The 20,457-nt window shown below is 45.3% G+C and overlaps 1 protein-coding gene across 9 annotated transcripts in view; it reads left to right on the forward strand.

Annotated features, from left to right (window-relative positions):
• KMT2D (lysine methyltransferase 2D) overlaps window positions 1–20,457 on the forward strand; it is a 1,543,965-nt gene that overhangs the window by 1,257,112 nt on the left and 266,396 nt on the right. For all 9 annotated transcript variants that reach the window (XM_078685770.1, XM_078685786.1, XM_078685782.1 and 6 more), the window contains 2 exons: window positions 6,996–12,053; window positions 12,848–12,985. In XM_078685770.1, the coding sequence (XP_078541896.1) occupies window positions 6,996–12,053; window positions 12,848–12,985 (5,196 nt within the window). The remainder of the gene's footprint in view (window positions 1–6,995; window positions 12,054–12,847; window positions 12,986–20,457) is intronic.

Here is a 20,457-nt window from a genome sequence, read left to right on the forward strand (position 1 = left end):
TGGGATCGTCCCACCATCGACCTCTTTGCGGACAATGAAAACACGAAATGCCGAGACTTCGCCTCAAGATTCTACCGATCAGGATCGAAAGGGAATGCCCTTTTGATAGACTGTGGTACAAAAGGGGGTCTGGTCAGGGGCATTTGTGTACGCCTTTCCACCCCTTCCTCTCATCCCGAAGGTGGTGACCAAGCTGTCTCATTCACACACGAGGATCATACTGATTGCCCCGGACTGGCCGAGACAGTGGTGGTACCCGGACCTTCTGCCCCTGTCTGAATGCCCTCACAGGAAGCTGCCGTGCAGACCGGACCTGCTGTCCAAGATGAACGGAAAGATTCATCACCCCTACCTTCCCTCATTGAACGTGGCAGCATGGCTCCTGAGGTCCTCCAGTATGGCCACTTAGGACTGCCACAGGACTTCATGTCCATCTTGAAAGAAGCAAGAAGACCGTCCACCAGGCACTCGTATGCGTGCAAGTAGAACCATTTTTATATGTGGTGTGTTCAAAACAATTGTAACCCCACCAAAGGACAGGAAGAGGTCATCCTTCCATACCTGCTTTATCTGGCGAAAGCAGGTTTGAAGTTTCCTTCCTTTGACGTGCACTTAGCAGGTATCACTGCATAGAGACGTTCACCTTCTCAACCTTCCTTTTTTCAATTACAAGTTGTTAAAAACTTTTTACAGGGTTTAAAGAAGGTCTACCCTCCAGTCTGGCCTCCTTCCCCACCCTGGGAGCTAAACCTGGTGCTATCAAGATTAATGGGTCTGCCTTTCAAACCCATACACAAAGCAACCTTACAACACCTTTCTTGGAAGGCGGCTTTCTTGGTAGCGATCACATCAGCTCGCAAAGTGAGCGAAATACAGGCGCTCTGCTCTAAGGAACCTTATACAGTCTTCCATGTGAATAGGGTCGTATTGAGGACACACCCCTCTTTCCTCCCTAAGGTAGTGTTGGATTTTCATGTGAATCTGACCATATCTCTACCCACCTTTTTTCCTAACCCCTCCACTCCAGCTGAGAGGGCTTTACACTCTGGACCTGAAAAGAGTTTTAAAATTCTATCTGGATATGTCCAAGTCCTCGCGAAAATCTGATCAACTATTTGTTAACAATGGGTCGATCAGAATAGGTTTTGCAGCTTCAAAGCGGTTCATCTCCAGTTGGATAGATTCATGTATCAAGCTAGCTTATCAATTAGCGCAGAGGCCCCTTGGTTTTCACTCCCAAAGCGCACTCTACCAGAGGAAAAGCGGCTACTGCTGCTTTTCTCCATAGCGTGCCCATATCTGAAATCAGTGAGGCGGCCACTTGTAGGTCCGTCCATACATTTACGAGGCACTACTGTCTAGATTCAGACACCAGAACAGACACCCAAGTAGGCCAGGCCTCCTTGAGGAATTTGTTTAACAGCTGATTACGGCTGTTATAGTTTGGGTCATTTCTCTCTCATTTGCCTGCAGGTGGAAGACGGGCTTGCTATTATATTCAATGCTTATGACTATTGATGTGGACCACAGGAAGAGAAGGATAAGTTACTTACCTGTAGTCCTAGTTCTCTTCCAGGGGTATCCTCATCAAAGTCATAAGCAACCCACCCGCCTCCCCAGGCAAATGAGATTCTCTTCATTGTAAAAGGATATCTTTGTGCCCTGATCTTCAGGGTGACGCAAAGAACTGACCTAACTGTCACCCCTGAGGCATGATGGGAAGCTAGGGGTCATGGCTGCCTTAAACGCACAGTGCCAGTTTTTGTGTAAAAATGCTTTCATTTTCTATGCTATTGGTTTACAATGCAGCCTGTAGGCTAACAATGTCTACTTTATTTGCAGTTTACTCTTCACGAGTTTTACTCATTAAAAAACAGAGTTCAAGTGCTACTTGCCCTCGTGTGTTTTTTATATGCTTGCGAATACAGTTTTTATGTGCGTTATTGCATTGTTTAGCATCCAAGATGGGAGCTGCATTGGTGTGAGATAAAAAAATATATATATATATATATATATATAGATCTGTGTGTATGTATATATATCTGTATATATCGGTATATATATCTGTGTGTGTGTATATAGATATATATATATATATATATATATATCTGTGTATATATATATATATATCTGTATATCTGTGTATATATATATATATATATGTATATATATACACACACACACACACACACACTCACACACACTCCAAAAGCACGCCGCTTAACACAGCACCTTCCAGGAGAAACGGACACTTGAATCCGGTATGCGAATTGTAGAAGAATTGTATTTCATTTATTTTTTACGTGAATCAAGAGTGCCATGATCCGACGCGTTTCGGCGAACTCGGTCGCCATGCTCACCAGATGAAACTGGTTGAAACCAAACATATTTTTAAAATACACACCACCAATAACGGTTTACAGATTGCCATGTGACCATTCGTGTCCATGGATGACAGACTTTTACCCTTGGTCATAATTACAACCAACAGACTAGCGTTTTAACATTGAATCGCACTGTCTGTCGGTGCCACCAAACTTTCCTGAGGCTTGGGGGGCTCCCCCAAGCCTCAGGAAAGTTTGGTGGGACCGACGGACAGCGGGGGCCTTGTATACCTGAGCACGGTCCAGGTGAGGTGAGGTCCAGTCCCCTGTCATTTTAGATCACGCTGAGTATCCAAGTGACAAGGAGGATGAGTATTAAACTGTAGGCACAGGTTGTATCGTACCTACGCCTACTATTTTCTATTTTCTCTTTTCTTTCACTGATTAGGTTGGTGTAATATACACATGATATACACATTCAGTTTTACATATTTGTTACAGTAGCAACATTTAAGAGCAGTGGCCCTGATGAAAGCCAAGGGACGCTTTGCCCGGTAGGCAGAAACATGTTGGCCCTATTAGCGACAGTCATTTGTTCCATACTGTCGATGCACTGTTCCTGTTCTTTTAATTAGGGGATGTGCCTTGTTTTCATTAAAGAGTTGTTTAGATATATCACCCTATTTTAGACTCAACGCTTTTTGTTACGTTGCACTGTGTTTTCACCACTTTCAACCATCATTAACTGGCCAACAATTGGTGGTTCATAGCGTACTGTGGACCTGATCCAGTATTAACAACTTACTGTAAGGCATTGGCTCTTGATGATCTAAAGACCGGCCTGGTCACAGTATGGACGGCCAAATGATATGACGGATCACTTGGTTTGTTTGATGGTTATCCATAATAAGCTGTTCTGGATTTTGCTGACCAGTTTTTCAATAAGTTATAGATATTTGTATGTGCATTCCTTACACATGTGACTCATGCTCTCTTCTTTCTTTTTAGAAACTCTCCTTTAGGTGACTGTAACACCTACTGACATAGTGTACTACATGCCAGTCGGGCCAATATATATGTGGCTGATAGACCTCACAAGTTCTTGTGTGTTTTTCATTTTTTCACACTCTACACAGTGAACATCATTTTGGTACACTATAAAGATCCAGCTTCCTACATGATCTACCTGGAGGGACAAGATCATATGTTGACTCGAAGCTACCACAAGAGATATGTAGGTGTTCATATGAAAAGCGATAAAATTAACAGCAATACAACTGCTAAGCATTCAGAATGTGGAAGCAGACCGGATAGGCAGATAAGGAATCACACCACAGTGGGGGCTCAATTAAGAAGTAGTACAACCTTTTTTTAAATCATCTATGGGACCTACCACAAATAGACTTGTTAGAATCATGCACAATTACAAAATGGCAAAACTTTCCGTATTGGTATCCACACCACTTATCCCTAGGAAATTCCATTATCATTAGATTTGTGCATATGCTAGTCCACAAATACCATTAGTACCTCTAGTGACAAGTTCAAACAGACACGTAAGACTATGATACTGATAGCTCCAAAGTGGACCAGACAAACATGGTTCTCAGATCCGGTTAAGATGGTACAGGAAGGTGGGATCAAACTATCAATCTCACAAGTTATACTTAAAATACAGGATGACCAAGTACGTCACCCAAAACCAACCAGCCTCAGCTTAGCCTTGTGGCGCTTAAGGAGTTTGGCCACCTGGACCTACCCAATGATGCATGGAGGTACTGAGAGAGGCCAACAACATGAAAATGCTTCACACCTAAGTGAAATAGGTACACCCTCTGATCCAGAAACTAGAAATTACCACACCACCTGACATGAGATACCACGCTCCTCATCCTAAGATGAAAAACGTTTGTACATGTCCATCGGAGTGTACATTCCAGCCATCTGGGATACGCTACTTTGCCTCTTCATTAAAAAGTACCCGCACCAGTGTAGAATGTTAACTTGGTCCTTGTGCAGCTATCGGCGGACCTTTTAAGCCAGTACCCAAGGCTGGACTATGATTCCTAACTTAAAAAAACTTAATCTGTTGAACTTCCATCACTGCTCAGTTAGCGGATCACAAGCTAGAACTGTACCTATAAATATACAAGAACACTGTAGTCAAGAGAACAAATCAAGATTTCTTACCTCAAGTCATATCCCATTCCCACATTAATCCGAGTGCAGCTGCCAGACTTTTTCTAGCAGCTCAGTCCACACACTTGATATCATGAGAGCAGTGATCTATGTCAATATATAAAGCTGTGTAGAAAAAAGAACAAACTTTCTCATTCGCACTTACACATTTTTGCTAGTCACTAAAATAACTGTTATTTGCCACAAACTTGTGTGGTTTCTCTAGAAGAAAGACCAAGAGCACACACTACTAGGTAAAAGGAAGCCGCTTTATCCCTCTCAACCAAAGCTTCATTAGTGACATTTGTTTGCAACCACAAGGTCATCAGGCCACTTGTTTGAAGTACATTACTGGAGAGATATTCAAGTTAAATGCATTGAAGTACTTCAGGCACTTGTTCGTGAACACACACACTCACTTCAACCTCCTACCAAGTGTAATGTGATCAGTGCACTACATGTGAATCCTGAAAAAACTGTGGTGCAAAATGAAATGGATACTTGCATATAGGAGTAGTTTTGCAACTTGAAGACTTTTCTGAAATTCACATATGATCCTCCTGTCTCCCCAAAAAGAGGTGTGATTTCCATACAAGATATAATAGACATAAGGTAGTTTACAAAGCCCTAGAACCACACAGGTCGCCAGGGTGACAACGAATCTCAAAATTGTGCCAGAGCACTGAGTGGGCCAAATCCAACTCTTCTGACACCCAAAAAAGGAAAAAAAGGATTTTCCTAATCCTCTCACTAAAGTAGTGCACAGCATGTGAATCCAGAAAACTCTTGAAGCTGCAAAACGTCTGTGACAGATAGGTAACCATTTTGTTTCATTAGTGTCCATGTCCTCAGGATTTAAATTAGTACACAGAAGTGTAAGTAATTGTGATAGCCATGATGCTAATTTACTGAAGGTGGGGGGAGGTATCCTAGTTAATTCAGTGATGCTCTGGAGGAATAGATACACTGGTTGATCTAACTCTGAGGCCTCACTCATGTGGTGTATAGATAGGCTGTGGGGTTTTAGGTTTAAACCTATAATAACTGATAAAACCCCACTGAAAGAAAAATAGCCCTCACCGGTGAAAACATATAAACACTGAAAAAACACCTGCACAACCACAAACTAAATTCCATTCAAAGAAAGGAAAAAGAAAGTGAAAGAATCATTTTGTTCTTACTGAAGGGGTCAATAAAATGTAACTTTGTTATACAAGCTAGCAGTAAGAAAGACTGGCTAACATTATTCTGCTTGAGTTTTGTTCTTTAGGGATGCCACTAAAATATTGTTTCTTCTTCCTTTTACTTTTTCAGTTTTATGGCCTTTGGTCTAAAGATGCAGGGTTTAGTTTCACGTTTTAGGTTTAGTTTAATTATTTTATAAACTGTAGAGAATCAGGACATATCAAACTCACATTTGATATTTTGGCTGCATTTGATTCTTTCACTGATAGGTAAAATGGCTACTTTCATAAAAATCTTTCCTAATATGTGTCATCACATTTACCCACAGAGAATAGTTAAAACCCCTTAATACATCAGACCATAGTTTCTAGTGGGTCAGTATTGATGGTAGGTGAATTGTCAACACCTCAGGCTTTAAACATTAAATGCAAGGTATAGTGACAAGTATATATATATCACCAAGCATCTGCGATAGTGGTGAAAACGTGACACCAGACTTTTGGAAAACATGGAACGCAGTGTCACTATTATGCTCTGCAAAAAAGGTTCTTTCCAAGTTCAACAAAGATTGGAGTGATATTGTTTGTATTTGTAGTGATTCAGCTACGTATATAAAAAAATTGTGTGATGACCTGTCAAAATTGATACCCGAGCTGAAGTGATTCCCTGTAGGAGATCCTTGCCACTTGTTAGATGGTATGCTGAAAGCATCTTTACAATCTTCAGAGTTAATGAGGAATGCTATTGACTTTTTTGTCCATTCTGGTGCACTGTTTTCTTATGCCCAGGAACTAAAATGCTAATATTTATCATTTTTTCTGCTTTATGTGGCATCAAAGAAAGAGTCATCCCAACTGTGCCCCTTAGCTGACGGTTCTCAGCCCAAGGGGCTATGAATGCTGAGAGGGCCTTTTCACAGAAGTTTACATGGAAAGGAAAGCGCGAGCGCACATGACCAAAGACTCACTGAAGAAGTATTGTATGGTGTACTACAATAAGATTAATTAGCAAAAATCTCTTTGGACCTCATATACACTATACGTACACTGTCTATATACCATGTTCTTTCAGTGCAGAAAGCAAGCAATGATAAAAGCAAAACGTTCCATAAACACCGGAAAAACACTTTTTCTGTTTTTAGTGGCGTGAAAATGTGTAACCACTGATAACAACTGTTTTTTAAGATATTGAAAACACTGAAAAAACCCCACCAGAGTTTACCAAAAATAGAAACTGAAAACAGGACAGCCTATGTATAGATAATAATGTGCAGAACATTACTGAGGGTTTTACATTCTCTCTTTTCAGGTCCGTAAGCAACAAAAGGAGCACACCAACTTGATGGCAGAGTATCGGAACAAGCAGCAACAGCACCAGCAACATAGAGAGCAGCAGACGCCCACGGCCATGGTGGCACTTAGTCCTTCGCAGAGCCCGCAACTTATTGCTAAAGTCCAAGGACAAATCTTATCTCGGCAGGCGCTGCCACAGCAGATAGCACAAGCAGGTAACGCCTCAGGTGCACCTGCAGCACAAGGTGGGAGCATACGGGTGTCCCAAGGTGGTGTGTCTGGACAGGTCCAGCAAGGTATCCCTTTTGCAAACTGCACAGTCATGCAGCAGGTCTCAGCTCAAGGTGGAAATACCCCTGCCTCAAATGATGGAGCAGTCTTTTTCCCAGGATCTTCTCCTCAGAGGGGTCTTGTTAGTGACAGCCGATTGCTACAGGAGAGGCAGCTCCTACTACAGCAGCAGAGAATTCAACTGGCTCAACGGCTGCAGAAGCAGGGCATTTTAGGGCAACCCTCTCTGCAGCAAGGGCTGGTTAGCCAACAGCAAAACCAATCAAGTTTGCTGGGACCACAACAGCAGCAGCCACCCATTCAGTCTCCACAAGCTCCACAGATGGTTTCTAGCAAGCAGGGTGTTGTGGTCCAACAGCTGTCTCCTCAGCAGAGACCGCTTGGACCTTCCCAGGCCTCTGCGATTCCACACCAGGGTGTCATAAGTCAACATAACCAACAACGACACATTCTCTTATCCCAACAACAGAGGATTTTGGGATCATCTCAGCAAAGCATTGTGGGACACGGATTGTTATCGCAGCAGCAAAGCATTGTAGGCTCGAGTACTGTTCAGCAGCAAGGGCTCATGAATCAGGCAAGCCCACAGAAATTAGGTGGGCAAATGACTTCAGTGTCACAACCACAGATGGGAGTTATTAGCCAGCCCCAGGCTTTACTGGCTCAGCCAGACTGTGCCACCCCTCACCCTTCTGTAATGGGGCAAGCAGAAACATCCCAACAAGGACTTTTTGGACAATCGCAGAACCAGGCCACATCTCAGCAATATGTTCAGCATTCTGTTCAGGGTCAGCAGTCTGTTTTGCACCTTAGCCATATAATGTCCCCAACCAATACAGATAATCAGAGCAAGGATCCCTCTGGTGTACTGTCTCAGGATGGCACAGAGGGGCAGACCCAACTACAGTCTGTACAGTTCAGGCCTGGAGGGCCCAATCAGGCTGGCCAGGAAAATGCAAGCCCTCAGCAGGTTACATCACAGTCAGAGGCTGTGCAGAACCGAAATACCTCTGTCCTTGTGAATCCTGAGCATGTGCACCTAGCTTTACAGCACCAAAGTGTTGCAGGAGACCAGCTGCAGAATGCCCAGCACAATGTGATGGGACCCCCGCAACATCTCCAGCAGTCTCTGAGAATGCAGAACAACTTGATCCTGCAACAAGGACCCATTGCTAGCCAGCAGGGAATACAAAACAGCAGCTTAATGCCTTCAGCTGTGGTGAACATACGGTCAGAGCAGCCGTTGGTAACAGCACAGCAACAAGAAGGATCACAGAAGACAAACTTGTTAGAGCAGCAGGGCCCTGGAGATCAACCAGTTGTTACTGCCCAGCAGCAACGGCTTTTAGGGCCAAGTCCAGTAGCACCTCAAAGTGCAGAGCAGCAAGCAAAAGGAATCGGGCAGCTGCAAAACATCCCCAGCCAGCAGCAACCACCAATGCAAAATGCAGGGCCACCCAGACCAAGACTGATGGGACAACACCAAGGTGTGATGTTGCAACAGACTCCAGCCATGCTGGGACAGCCAACATCGCAAATGTTGAGTCATATCCGAGCTCAGTTGCAAGGAGTGATTGCCAAAAATCCTCAGTTAAGAAACCTCACCCCTCAACAGCAGCAGCAGCTGCATGCCCTTCTGGTGCAGCGCCATCAACAGAGCTTGTTGCAGCAGAGCCAGGCTATGAGAACAGCAGGCCAGTTACAAGGGCAGGCTCCAGCACTGCTAGAACATGGGTCCCCAGTCACAACACAGCACTCTCCTCAGGGTGCAGTGGGTCGACAGCAGCTGCAGCCAGGAACCGTACTCCATGTTCGCCCTTTAGGGCCATCTACCCCTATGGAACAGCAGGGTTTTCCAGGGGAGCAGCCATCCTCAGCTCAGCAAAGGCCACTCTCTGAACTCTCGATGCCCAGACCACAGCAGTCTCCAACTGAGCTAGCACAAAACACACAGCCAAGATCTCAAGGAGTTTTACGATTCTCATCTCCACAGTCGCAAGGCACAGTTTCTCTTCGGACTTCTCCTGGTGAGGCAAACATGAATTCAGTACAACTGCAACAGCAGCTCACCCAACACTCACAACAGCTAACAAAAACACAGAACTCTCAACAGCTTATGCAGCAGCAGCACTCACAGCTATTAAAACAGCAACAGATGTCACAACAGCAGCATTTGCTGTCACAACAGTTAGCACAGCAACACTCTCAGCAACAACAGTCGCAACAGCTGGTATCACAGCAGCTATTACCACATCAACAATTGACTCAAACGCAGCAGCAGAAGCTGTCTCAGCACTTGTTATCACAGCAGCAGCAGCTTTTGCTGCAGCAGCAGTTATCACAACAGTCATCACAACAAACTCTATCGCAACAGCCTCTGTCACAGCAGCAGCTGCAATCAAAGCAACAACTGTCTCAACACCCATCCCAACACCATTTATCACAGCAACTGGCTACGCAGCTATCACAGCAGCAGCTTTCTCAGCAGCTGTCACAGCATCAACCACAACAGCAGATATCACAACAGCAGTCATCACAACAGGTATCACAGCAGCTGTCTCAGCAGGCGCATCTGTCTCAGCAGCTGCTCTCACAGCAGGCTCAGCAGCAATTAGCACAGCAACTGTCTCAACAGCAACTACTATCACAGCAGGCTCAGCACCAATTAGCACATCAGCAGCTATCACAACAGCAGTCACTCCAGCTATCCCAACAGCTGTCTCAGCAACAACTGTCTCAGCAGCATCTACAACAACTGTCGCAGCAGCAGCAGATATCACAGCAATTATCCCAGCAGCAGCAGCTATCTCAGCAATTATCTCAACAGCAACAGCAGCAGCAGCCTTTATCTCAAACGCAGCTGCAGCATCAGCTGTCCCTACAGCAAATGCCACAAATGCAGCAGTCACAACCTCAGCAACAACTATCTCAACAGATGCAGGTGTTACAACAGCAGAGCCAGTTAGCTCAACAGCAAATATCACATCCGCAGGCACAGCAGCAGCTTTCTCGGCATCAGGCACAACAGCAGCAAATACAGGAACAGTTATCAACACAGCATTTGCAACAATTGTCACAGCCGCAACTTTCTCAGCAGCAAATGTCACAACCCCAGCTATCACAACAACAACAGCAGCAGCAATCTCATCTGTCACAGCAAATGTCACAGCAGCAGCTGTCACAACAGGACCTATTGCAGCAGCAAATGTCACAACAGCAGATTTCCCAACAGCAGCAAATGGCACAACAGCTATCGCAACAGCAGCAACAGTTTGTACATCAGCAACTATCCAGACAACCAATTTCAACGCAACAATTGCCCCAGGTATCTCAGCAGCAGATGTCACAACAGATGTCACAGCAGACAATTTCTCAGCAACAAATGTCACAACAGCTATCACAGCAAATGTCTCAACAGCACCCATTATCACAAGTGTCACAACAGCAGCAATCATCAGAGCTGCAAGTGCAGCAGCAGTTGTCACAGCAACATCAAGTATCGCAACAGCAGCTATCTCAGAAATTGTTACAGCATCAAACATCACAGGAGCAGCTTTTGACACAGCAGCTTTTACAGCAGCAGGTGTCACAGCAGCAGTTATCAATGCAGCCATTGTCACAACAGCAGCTGTCACAACAGCCATTGCAGCAGCAAGTCTCGCAGCAGGTACTGCAGCAGCCTCAACAATCACCCCTAATACAGCAACAGCTTCATTTACAAAAACAGGTGCAACAGCAGCAGCTTCATCTACGTCAAAAACATTTACAGCATCAGTTACAAATGGCTCAGCAACTTAAACAGGCACAGTCACCACAACATACACAGCACCCTCTGACAAGGGCACCAGAGCAGCAGCCTGAACCCCCACAGATCATGCCACCACAGCAGCAGCCACAACAGATGTATTCACCCCAGCAGCATCTACTGCATCACTCACAGCAGCAGCTAAAAGGACAATTTCAGAGATTGGAACAAAGTCCTCACGAGCCAAAGGATCAGTCTCCTAATTTAAATGTTAAAGAGCCTTCCTCAGTCCCACCTTTGCCACTCTCTGACCAGAGCAGTATTCCTGATCAAACCCTGCCTAGGCTGGACTTGCCGGAAACCACCCCTGTATCTCCCACATCTTCGTTTGCCAACATTTCAGTCCAGAATCAAACTATGGAAAATTACTCAAGCAAAGATTACAAGCCTTGCAATCCTTTAGAATTTCTTTCTGGAGACCACAATGTTGACCGACTGGAGCCCCATTCACCTCTGTCGCCATTGAAGACTGCATCTCCAAAGCTGGAGGGAGGCCATCAAGTAGTTGTCCCAGAACAAGATGTTGTGAAACCAATCCTCCTTGGATCTTCACCAGTCATGGGTGAGCCTCAGAGTCAAGTGAATGGTGGTGCAGAAAGTCAAGAATCTGTACCAAACAAAAAGCATAGCCAGTCTTCTGACAGCACCGAGTTTAGTGACACAGAGCAGTTTCATGCAATTCGGCTGAACATTAAGCAAGAGCCTAAGGATGAAGTACCATGTATGCTTGCAAACCAAGCTGTGAAACGAGAAGCCAGTGGCGACCCTGTGGGGCTGAACCTCTCTGGGAAGCAGTTGTTCCCTGGTTGCCGCTCCGAAGCTGGCCATCTGCTGCTGCAGAAGCTCCTGCGTGCCAAGAATGTACAGTTGGCATCACAGCGCTCTGTGGAGGGTCTGCACGCTGAGATCAATGGGCACATCGATAGCAAGCTCACTGTACTGGAGCAAAAGCTGCAAGCGGCCCCTGGAAGCAAGGAGGTAAGAGCAATATTTGCACTATGATTCTCTCTCAGATTCAAATACTGTTTGTTATTCTACCATGTAATATAGGTATTTTACTTGCACTATGCATGAGATTTTCCCCTGTATTTCAACTGGGAGACATTGCTTTTACTACATGTCACGGGGGACCAAACTTGCTAGCCCTTATACATCATAGAGAGTTTGTGACATTGCAGAAGATCCATGTGTTCTGTCGAACCTCTGCTTGTGTATTTAATGCCTCCTGGTAGTCCGTAGTGCAGCTTCATTTTTGTTGCATCTTCTGATGCAGTTTCCTCTCCCACTGCCAGGAAATCCCCAGCGCCATCTTTTATTGCTCTACTGTGAGAGTGATCTCACCTCTCCTCTCTCCAGTGTCTCTTCTCCCCAGCACCTGCCTTTTCAGATGTCTCCAAGATGTAAATTGGTGATACCCAGATTTCTTTTACATGCCCACAGAACACCCCAAGTTCCATTGACTGTGACATCTAGTGCATTCAATCGTCCTTTACATCCTTGTTGAGGTCCATAGTCCCTGATTCTTCATGAATGCTTTTAGGCAATCTTTTACATCCCCATACTGCTCCCAGAACAGTTGGTTTTCCCCATGGAGTTCACAGGTTCACCTGCTACCCCTTGTGTGTAACTGTGAATGTGCTCAACTAGCCTTTTCAAAGTACGTTAGACCTTTGCATATGAAGGGGAGTACTGAAGCTGGTTCTTCTCCAGGTAGACATTGGGTTTAAAGCCGACCTTGCAAAAGTATTGTTTGTAATGTTTTCGTGTTATAGGATATCTCTGGTAAGAAAGCCATTGCAAAGCCCAAGCGATCTCAGAAAGTTGGTGACAAAGTCCCTAACTCTCGTAAGAAAACAAAGAAAGAAGAGGGTCTGAAATCTACAGAAGAGGTCATGAAACAACTAAAACAGGTATGTTTTAACAATTGCAATTCAAAATGATCATAGTATCTCCTTAGGCTGTCGACTTCATTAAAAGAAATACTATCTTGATCTTCCAAGTAGAAGGTACTGTTCTTTTCTTATTAATGGTTCTTGCTCACAGATTTCTCTCCTTATGAATATCACCATGGGCCAGACTGTGTTAAGATAACCTTTCCAAGCAATAGCTCTCCAGCATCACCATGTGGTGCCACATAATTTGGTGCTCCAACTTTCTGCGAACATTGACATTGAACTGTCTTTCTGTGCTAATCAACGTGGGCCTGGAGCTTCTCTTTGATTGCTACTAAATTCTCCAGACTTGCTGTAGTCAGCAGGCCTTAGTCAAATGTTACCTTCCGTGGTGTCTGAGTTTAAACTTTCCCAAACAAAGTTGCAGAGTTTCCTTTCTGACTTGCACACCATCTGTATGTACGGTCTGGGGCTGCAGCATGACCTTTCATGCTGCAAAATGTGTGCATCCGTGCACTCCAAGGCTATGAGGGATCATGACCCCAAGCTATTCTTAGCTCAACCAGAGGGAGGCTCTATTAGGTCCTCCACCCTTCCTGGAAGGAAATGAGGTGTATTACATAGTGTGGTTGTGCAACCTCCGTGTAATACACTTGCCATCCCCTTTAGGACCAGTAGGTTTAGTCTGTCAAACCATCAGCTCAATCCGGGGTAGCTGTGGCACTGAGCTGCAAGGCTTACCCAGAGGAACTAGTGTAAAGCATTTAAACAGCAGCATAACAATGGAAGAAGTAATCAAAACGACATTCAAAAAGTCCGACCCCTATTTATAAAAATAAACTGTATTTTTATAAGAATTTAGACACCGCAATGAAAAGATCCACTGGCGGGTTCCGGAGATACTGAGTTTCCAAGAAATAATACATCAAGGCATTTCACTCCACCATGAACAAGCATTTGCAAATTCAATGAATTTGATGCTAATACGTATTCAAAGAAAACTTGGGTAAGAGTCAATGCGGTCGGGAACAATTATTTCGGGTGACCAACTCCGGTAGGGAGCTGGTGAGGGATACCAGCAAGATCCTTAGAAATAGTTTCCAATAAAGGTGTGAAAATTTACAAAAAAGAGACAAAAATAAAATAAATACCGGAATCGCCACTTTGTCTTTTTTTAGTTATTGTTGTGGTGCATCTCGTCTTCTATTGTCGCTTATAACCATTTTGGTTTATGCACCTTGGCAGCGTGTGCTTGTACTGTGTGCACACATTAATACTCATTTATGCTTAACGATAATACTCAAAACAAACTGGTCAGGTGCAATCTCCAATGTCCTCTTCTTTTGCTCCATTGGTCCTCAAACAATTACCTTCACCTCCACCGAGAAGCACTTTATCCGCATTGTAATAGATTCCGATGAAAGTGATCCTGATGCACGGGATGACGGATGCTGAGGATGCTCGAAGGGTGCTGTGAATGAGAAGTGGTAGGGGGTTTTCCTACTGGAATTCCTCAGTCCACAAAGATGGTGGTAGGGGTCCTAGTTGCAGGGTTGCCATCCCACAAAGTCCTCTCAGGTCTGTCCAAAGTCTAGTCACCACTGGACTACCAGTCACCCGGTGTCGTGATCACAGACCAATCCTGCCTGGGTCGATAACTCTGCTTCGGAGAGTCCCAGCAGCTCTCAAACTGAACTCCCGGGCTCTTAGAACTCTGATGCAACTTTGTGCATCAGGTCTTGGTCCCTGGTGATGCATGGTGAACTGTGACTATGGCAGTGACTTGAAGACGTTAGGCTACCAATTTGCCCTAGCAGACTTCATCTGTTGTCCCTATGCTGGCGAACAGGAGGCCAGCGAGCTGGCCCTTGGGTCTCTTGGCTTTGCCACGCTCTGGAGACTGCTTCTCCTAGAGCAGAACACAGCAGGCACAGTGTAGGAAGCTGGGTTTCTGTTGCAGTAACCCCACCCACACATACTTTTTGTCTGACTACTGATGCCCTTTGACTTTATGTGCCATGGGTCCCTGCCAATCAGGTTCCCAGGGCCGGTGTTCTATCCCCAAAACGACACTTTGTACCCCCAATTGGGACCTCTTTGGCCACATCCCTTGTAAAAGATACCATGGGTACCAAGGGCGCTGTGGCCAGGGAAGACCCCTAAGGGCTGCAGCACTCATTGTACCACCCTTAGGGGACCTGTACCATTACACACACACTGCCATGGCAGTTTGTGTGTTTTGGTGCAGAACAAAGTTATGAGTCGACATGGCACACATCCCTGTGTGCCATGCCTACAACCCACTGCCCAGGCATAGGTCGGCCACCCTTGTAGCTGGGTGCACTATACCAATGGTGAGTGTACAGGTGCATGAGCCCTGTACACCTACAGTGTCTAAGCTAATTTAGACATGGTTAGTGCAGTAATGCCATTAAGAATAAATGCTGCTGGGAGTTTGTCATTACGAACTCAACAGCACCATAATGGCTTTATTGAAAACTGTGAAGTTTGTTATTAAACTTTTCAGCACATTAAACCCACACTGATGCCAGTGTGGGATTTAATGAAAAATGCACTCACTGGGCATCTTAGAGATGCCACCTGAAAAACGACCTGCCTTTGGTGGTTCCCTGACTGGTACACACCATCCTGTCACCTCGAGACGTGTTTCTGGACCCCTAGGGTGGGAACCTTCGCTCCCTGAGCCCAGAAACAAACCCTTTCCTCGGTGGAAGTGTTCACGCCTCCCCCAGGCCAGGAAGAGCCATCTGTGGGAGGGAAGCTTTAAAGGCCTGGCAGCCTTTGTAATGCGACTCGCAGCCTCTCTTGCTATCAGGAGCAGACCCCCTTCATGTCTCCTTTCCTATTAGGCGAGAATCCCAGAAGGTGTGCCCACCTCTGCCAACCCCACACCTCGGGTGTGGTAGGCGAGGTGAAGCCCACTTTTCAGGGCCCACCATCTTGCAGATGATTAGGGATTGTGCTCACTCCCCCACGTGGGTTGAGCACACCAAGGGTGTAGTCACCCTAAGGTCAGTAGCCCATTGACTACTGACACCGAGACCCCTAATACGCCACCTAAATACAGTATTTAGGGGTCAGCCCTAAGAAACCAAGAAGGTCGACCAGAAACCAAAAGACCGAACAGCCGTGCTGAAGCTAACAAGAGGAGGACGCCTACGGACTTGACCCCGGGCCTAATGGCTTGTCCCCCACCTCGAACCTGCAGAAGCGAAACCCCAGTGTGTCTTGCAGCCTCAAGAACCCAGAAGACCTACCCTGCCTTCAAAATAAAAGATTCTGTCTCCTGTGAACACCAGGTTTGATAACCAACAGACTCCAGCTCCGGCAGGATCCGCGAGTCAGCACCACTCTGCACCCGACGCCCAAGTTCGAGTCGCCCAATACCAAGAGGTGGTCTTCCCGGCGATCCTGACCCGAGATACGGCAACCCCGACCTGCCGCCTCAAGCCGGAAGGTCCCTCACACGCTACCAGGAGCAGGCAAGAAAATCGACCCTAAAATGCACCCCTGCACCGACACCCCAAGGCCTTGGGTGGCCCAACCGACCGTGCATAACCAAATCCCAGCATCCCAACTTACCTCTCCAAGTATGTTGCACCCAGAAGACCTTCGTCCCCGAGCTTGCAGTGTGTTTGCAAACCGGAGACTCCCCATTGAAAGCTACAGAGCTCCCGACGCCAAAACAACACTCTGCACCCGGCCGCCCCAGTGCTCTGATGGTGCACCTTTTGTGCTGGCTCAAACCCCCATTTGCCCTGAGCTTAAGTCCAGAAGCTTTGCTCTCACAACCCAGTGGCCTGCTCATCAGCAGCCCCCAACCGGAGGCCCCCATTCCCCTTTGGATAACATTGGGTGTCAGCACTCTGCACCAGGCCACCTTGGTGCCGCTGCCGTAGAACCGATGTAGAGACTCAAACCCAGTTCCAAAGTCGGCAGCGCTGGATGTTACATACTCTCTCTAAAAATGCCTCCTATTTTTGCTTGTTTTAAAACGTCTCGCCACACAGCTTAAAACAAAAAAATGGCTAAGGTATGCTATGTACTTTTCACAAAGACATTTATCTTACAGGCGTGGACAAAATGAAGTTTGAACATTATTTTGTTATCAGGCGTACTTGGTTTTGGAAGAGAGGGGTGTGGATACACTGAGCCGAACAGAGAAGGAAATCACACGCATGTCCCCTGTCACATTTGTTACCCTCTAAGGCACCTACTGCATCACAATTTGCATCATAACTGAATCGTAGCGTCCTAGCGCCTGACATGTGACTTCCTCAACCCTAGTTCTGCCAACCTTGTAAAGGCTCCAGGCGATCTGAAAATCTGTTGCTTTCCTAATATCCTCCCAACTGTGGTTGTTTATTCATGCTTAGTCACGTTTTTTATGTTTTTTTGTTGTTTGTTTTTTTTTTAGATTAAAGTGTTCAGGGTTTTACAATTGTCAGTGCTCCCACAATACTAAGGCAAAAACCCAAAGAACAGAAACCTCAGAAAAAGTCCTTAAAAGCGGACTCATTAGGCATCCGCTATGTCACCCAGATTATCTGTATTGTTTTTTGTTAATGCGCAGCTCAAAAATATTCACTAAAGTAGGTGAGATAACAATATGTACTACAGTGAATAAAAGGCTAAAAAAAAAAAAAAAAAAACCTAAAAGGATTTCTCTATGCTGATGCATTTCTCCCAACAGGTCTAGTCCCAATATAATCAAGCATAAATTTGGCTATTCAATTTTAAGATTGTATTGGTCCAGGACAGGTGGAATAAATTACAAACATTACTGTACTAGTAGGTAAAGTTGCCTGCCAGGTTCTTAATCATCATCATCATTCTTTGTTTCTGCTTTATAAAAGTACAAAAATACAGATATCATAATATTGGGTATGTACAATTTGATTCTATACAGTTAAAAGCCTGTATGAGTCACAATATTAAAAAAGAATCCTAAATCTTGGCAAGGAACGGTACATTGTATGCCCACAAAAAGACGTTCCTCAATTAAAAAGTGTATCTCAGAATTCTACTCGTCAGCTACCCGCAAATTCTCGCAGAAGGATCAACACCTGTTCTGCAAACTCGTGACTGCTACCCACAGATTCTTGCAAAAGGATCAAAACCTGGTCTGCAACGTCTGCCTGCCCTTGGAACATCGAAGCAATGACTGCAGTGCCTGTGTCGTGTTCAGGTCGAAGACACTGAGAGAGGGGCAGAGGCAAGTGCATCACACCATGCAGGGACAAGAAACCGCTCCATCTGAGAGACCAGGGCCTTACTAGTGACAAGGAAAACGTTGCCGAAGGTGTTGAGGGAGAATCATCGGACACCGACTTGAGGATCGACGTCGAATCTGAGGCAACCAAAAAGAAAATGGAGGTAAGTGGGACACTTAAAAAAGGGCCCCAGCCCTGAAAATCAACTCAAGGGTGTTGAAGGGAGCCCCGTCATTCAAACACTCGCTGACCGAAGGCAGGCCCCGAGTCAGAGCCCCTCGGATCCCTCGAAAAGAACACTGTAGGAGGAAAATCTTCAGAGCAACCCAAATCATCGAAAGCCGGATGAGGGAAAAATGCTTGGGTGTTGAGAAAGAAGAGATCTCGAGAGGAACTCCAAAGCTCGACAACCGACACGTCGTGGGAAGATTCTTCGACTTATAAAGAAAATTGCTGACTAACCTTGACGCCGAAGAGAAGTCGGCCGAGAGAAAAGTAGGAGACACCTTGAAACCGAAATGGCCACCCTACTTCAAAAGGATTTCAACTAATCATTAAAGTGATTTAGAATTCCATTAAGGACTTCAACACCAAAAGAACAGTACGACAAGTTCGTCAAGGATATCACACTGTCCTGTGAACCTCGGGAGGAAGAAGAGGAACTCTTCTTAGAAGGAAAGAAGGAACAACTTGAGGGATCATACCAAGGCTCAGGTGAATCCGCAAACGATAAGGTCGCAGTGGCAAGACGCTGATCTGTTGATGTCGTCGCCTCTGGATGTCATAGGCATTTACAACCAAGTCATAATAAAGGCTACAGATAAGTGGTGGTCTTCTGGAGGAGACGGACCAGAGTCCTACTTCATAGGAAACCCTATTATCACCAGCCAGAAACCAATTTCTACCCATGCTTCCTAGTGCCCTTGATCAAGGAATGGAGGCTTTCAAAGAGCACGCTACCTAACTACACGGGCGAGAGGAAAAGCAAGCATTCTTGAAAGGGCCCAGCATGCATCAAAGGTACAATCCTGGGTGATACCATCACCTAGACGGCATGGAAGAGAGCCAACATTCCCTCAACATCGCGACCACCTCCTGACAAGGAGTAAGTTAACGGAACTCATGGTCTGAAAATTCGAGTTAAGTGTAGCATACCAGTGGCGCATCGCAAATTCAAAGGATCTCCTAAATAGACACGGCTACTAACACTGGGAGGCGATAACTGAACATATGACGCATCTGTCTGACCAGTACAAGAAGAGGGCTGCACACTTGACAGAAGGTCAAAAACATTGCCAACACTTGCCTGAAACTGGCATTGTACATGGCAGACACATCTAGCTGCCAAATTATGGTAGGAGTTACCCTATGCCGCCACTGTAAGTAGCTGGGTCTGTATATAGTATACCAAAATAAGGTATAGTGTGCACAGTCCAGTGGAACCCCAAAGGTTGGCAGAGGTAAAATTAGATAATACCTTACTCTCAGTGTGCTAGGGCTCTCTTCATGAGGCCTCCGCAGCTTGTACCACCCGTTGTCCCTGCCAGCGCTGCCAATGACCGTAACAACCTAACGACTTACCATTGTACTCCTACAAGTGTGACAATTCAGCCTATTCAGGCTCCCAAAGCTATAAGAATGAAATTGGTGGCAGGCATTAGTCAGTTATAATGTACATTGAATTATTAAACAACAGTTGTTATACTCCTCTCTAAATTAAACAAACAGTGACACCATGTGTCAGACCGTCTTCAGTGCAGGCGTTGACAATTAAGTGGTGTTACCGAGCATCAGAAACCACAGGCTCAAATTAAGCACTGCTGACTCTCGATTTGTGGTAGGATGGGCAAGCAGTAAGGCTTTATCAGGGAGTAGTGCTAAGCATTTATTGTACACAGAGGCAAGAAACGTCACACACTCAAGGACTGAACTCAGACCAATTTGTTTGTATACAAATATTATTGTTATATTTATTTCCTAGAACCCAGCAAGCCTCTGGCACAGGTAAGTGTGAAAGGTACTTTTCAAGGCAGGTTGAATAATAAAAGCAAGCTAAATGAAAATGACTTTGTTACAGGTTTGTAAATACTTTGAATACAGTTGAAATTACTGTTAGATTACTTTTGATTACTTTACAGATTACCTTATAGATTACTTTTTCTACTCATTGTGATATGCCTATTTATCACATTGGGACAGAAAGGGGCTGCAGGCGTCGAATGGAGATGTGAGGCAGGTCAGAGATCACCAGGTCCG

This window comes from Lissotriton helveticus, chromosome 1_1 (assembly GCF_964261635.1).
Source record: "Lissotriton helveticus chromosome 1_1, aLisHel1.1, whole genome shotgun sequence".
Classification (NCBI taxonomy): Eukaryota; Metazoa; Chordata; class Amphibia; order Caudata; family Salamandridae; genus Lissotriton; species Lissotriton helveticus.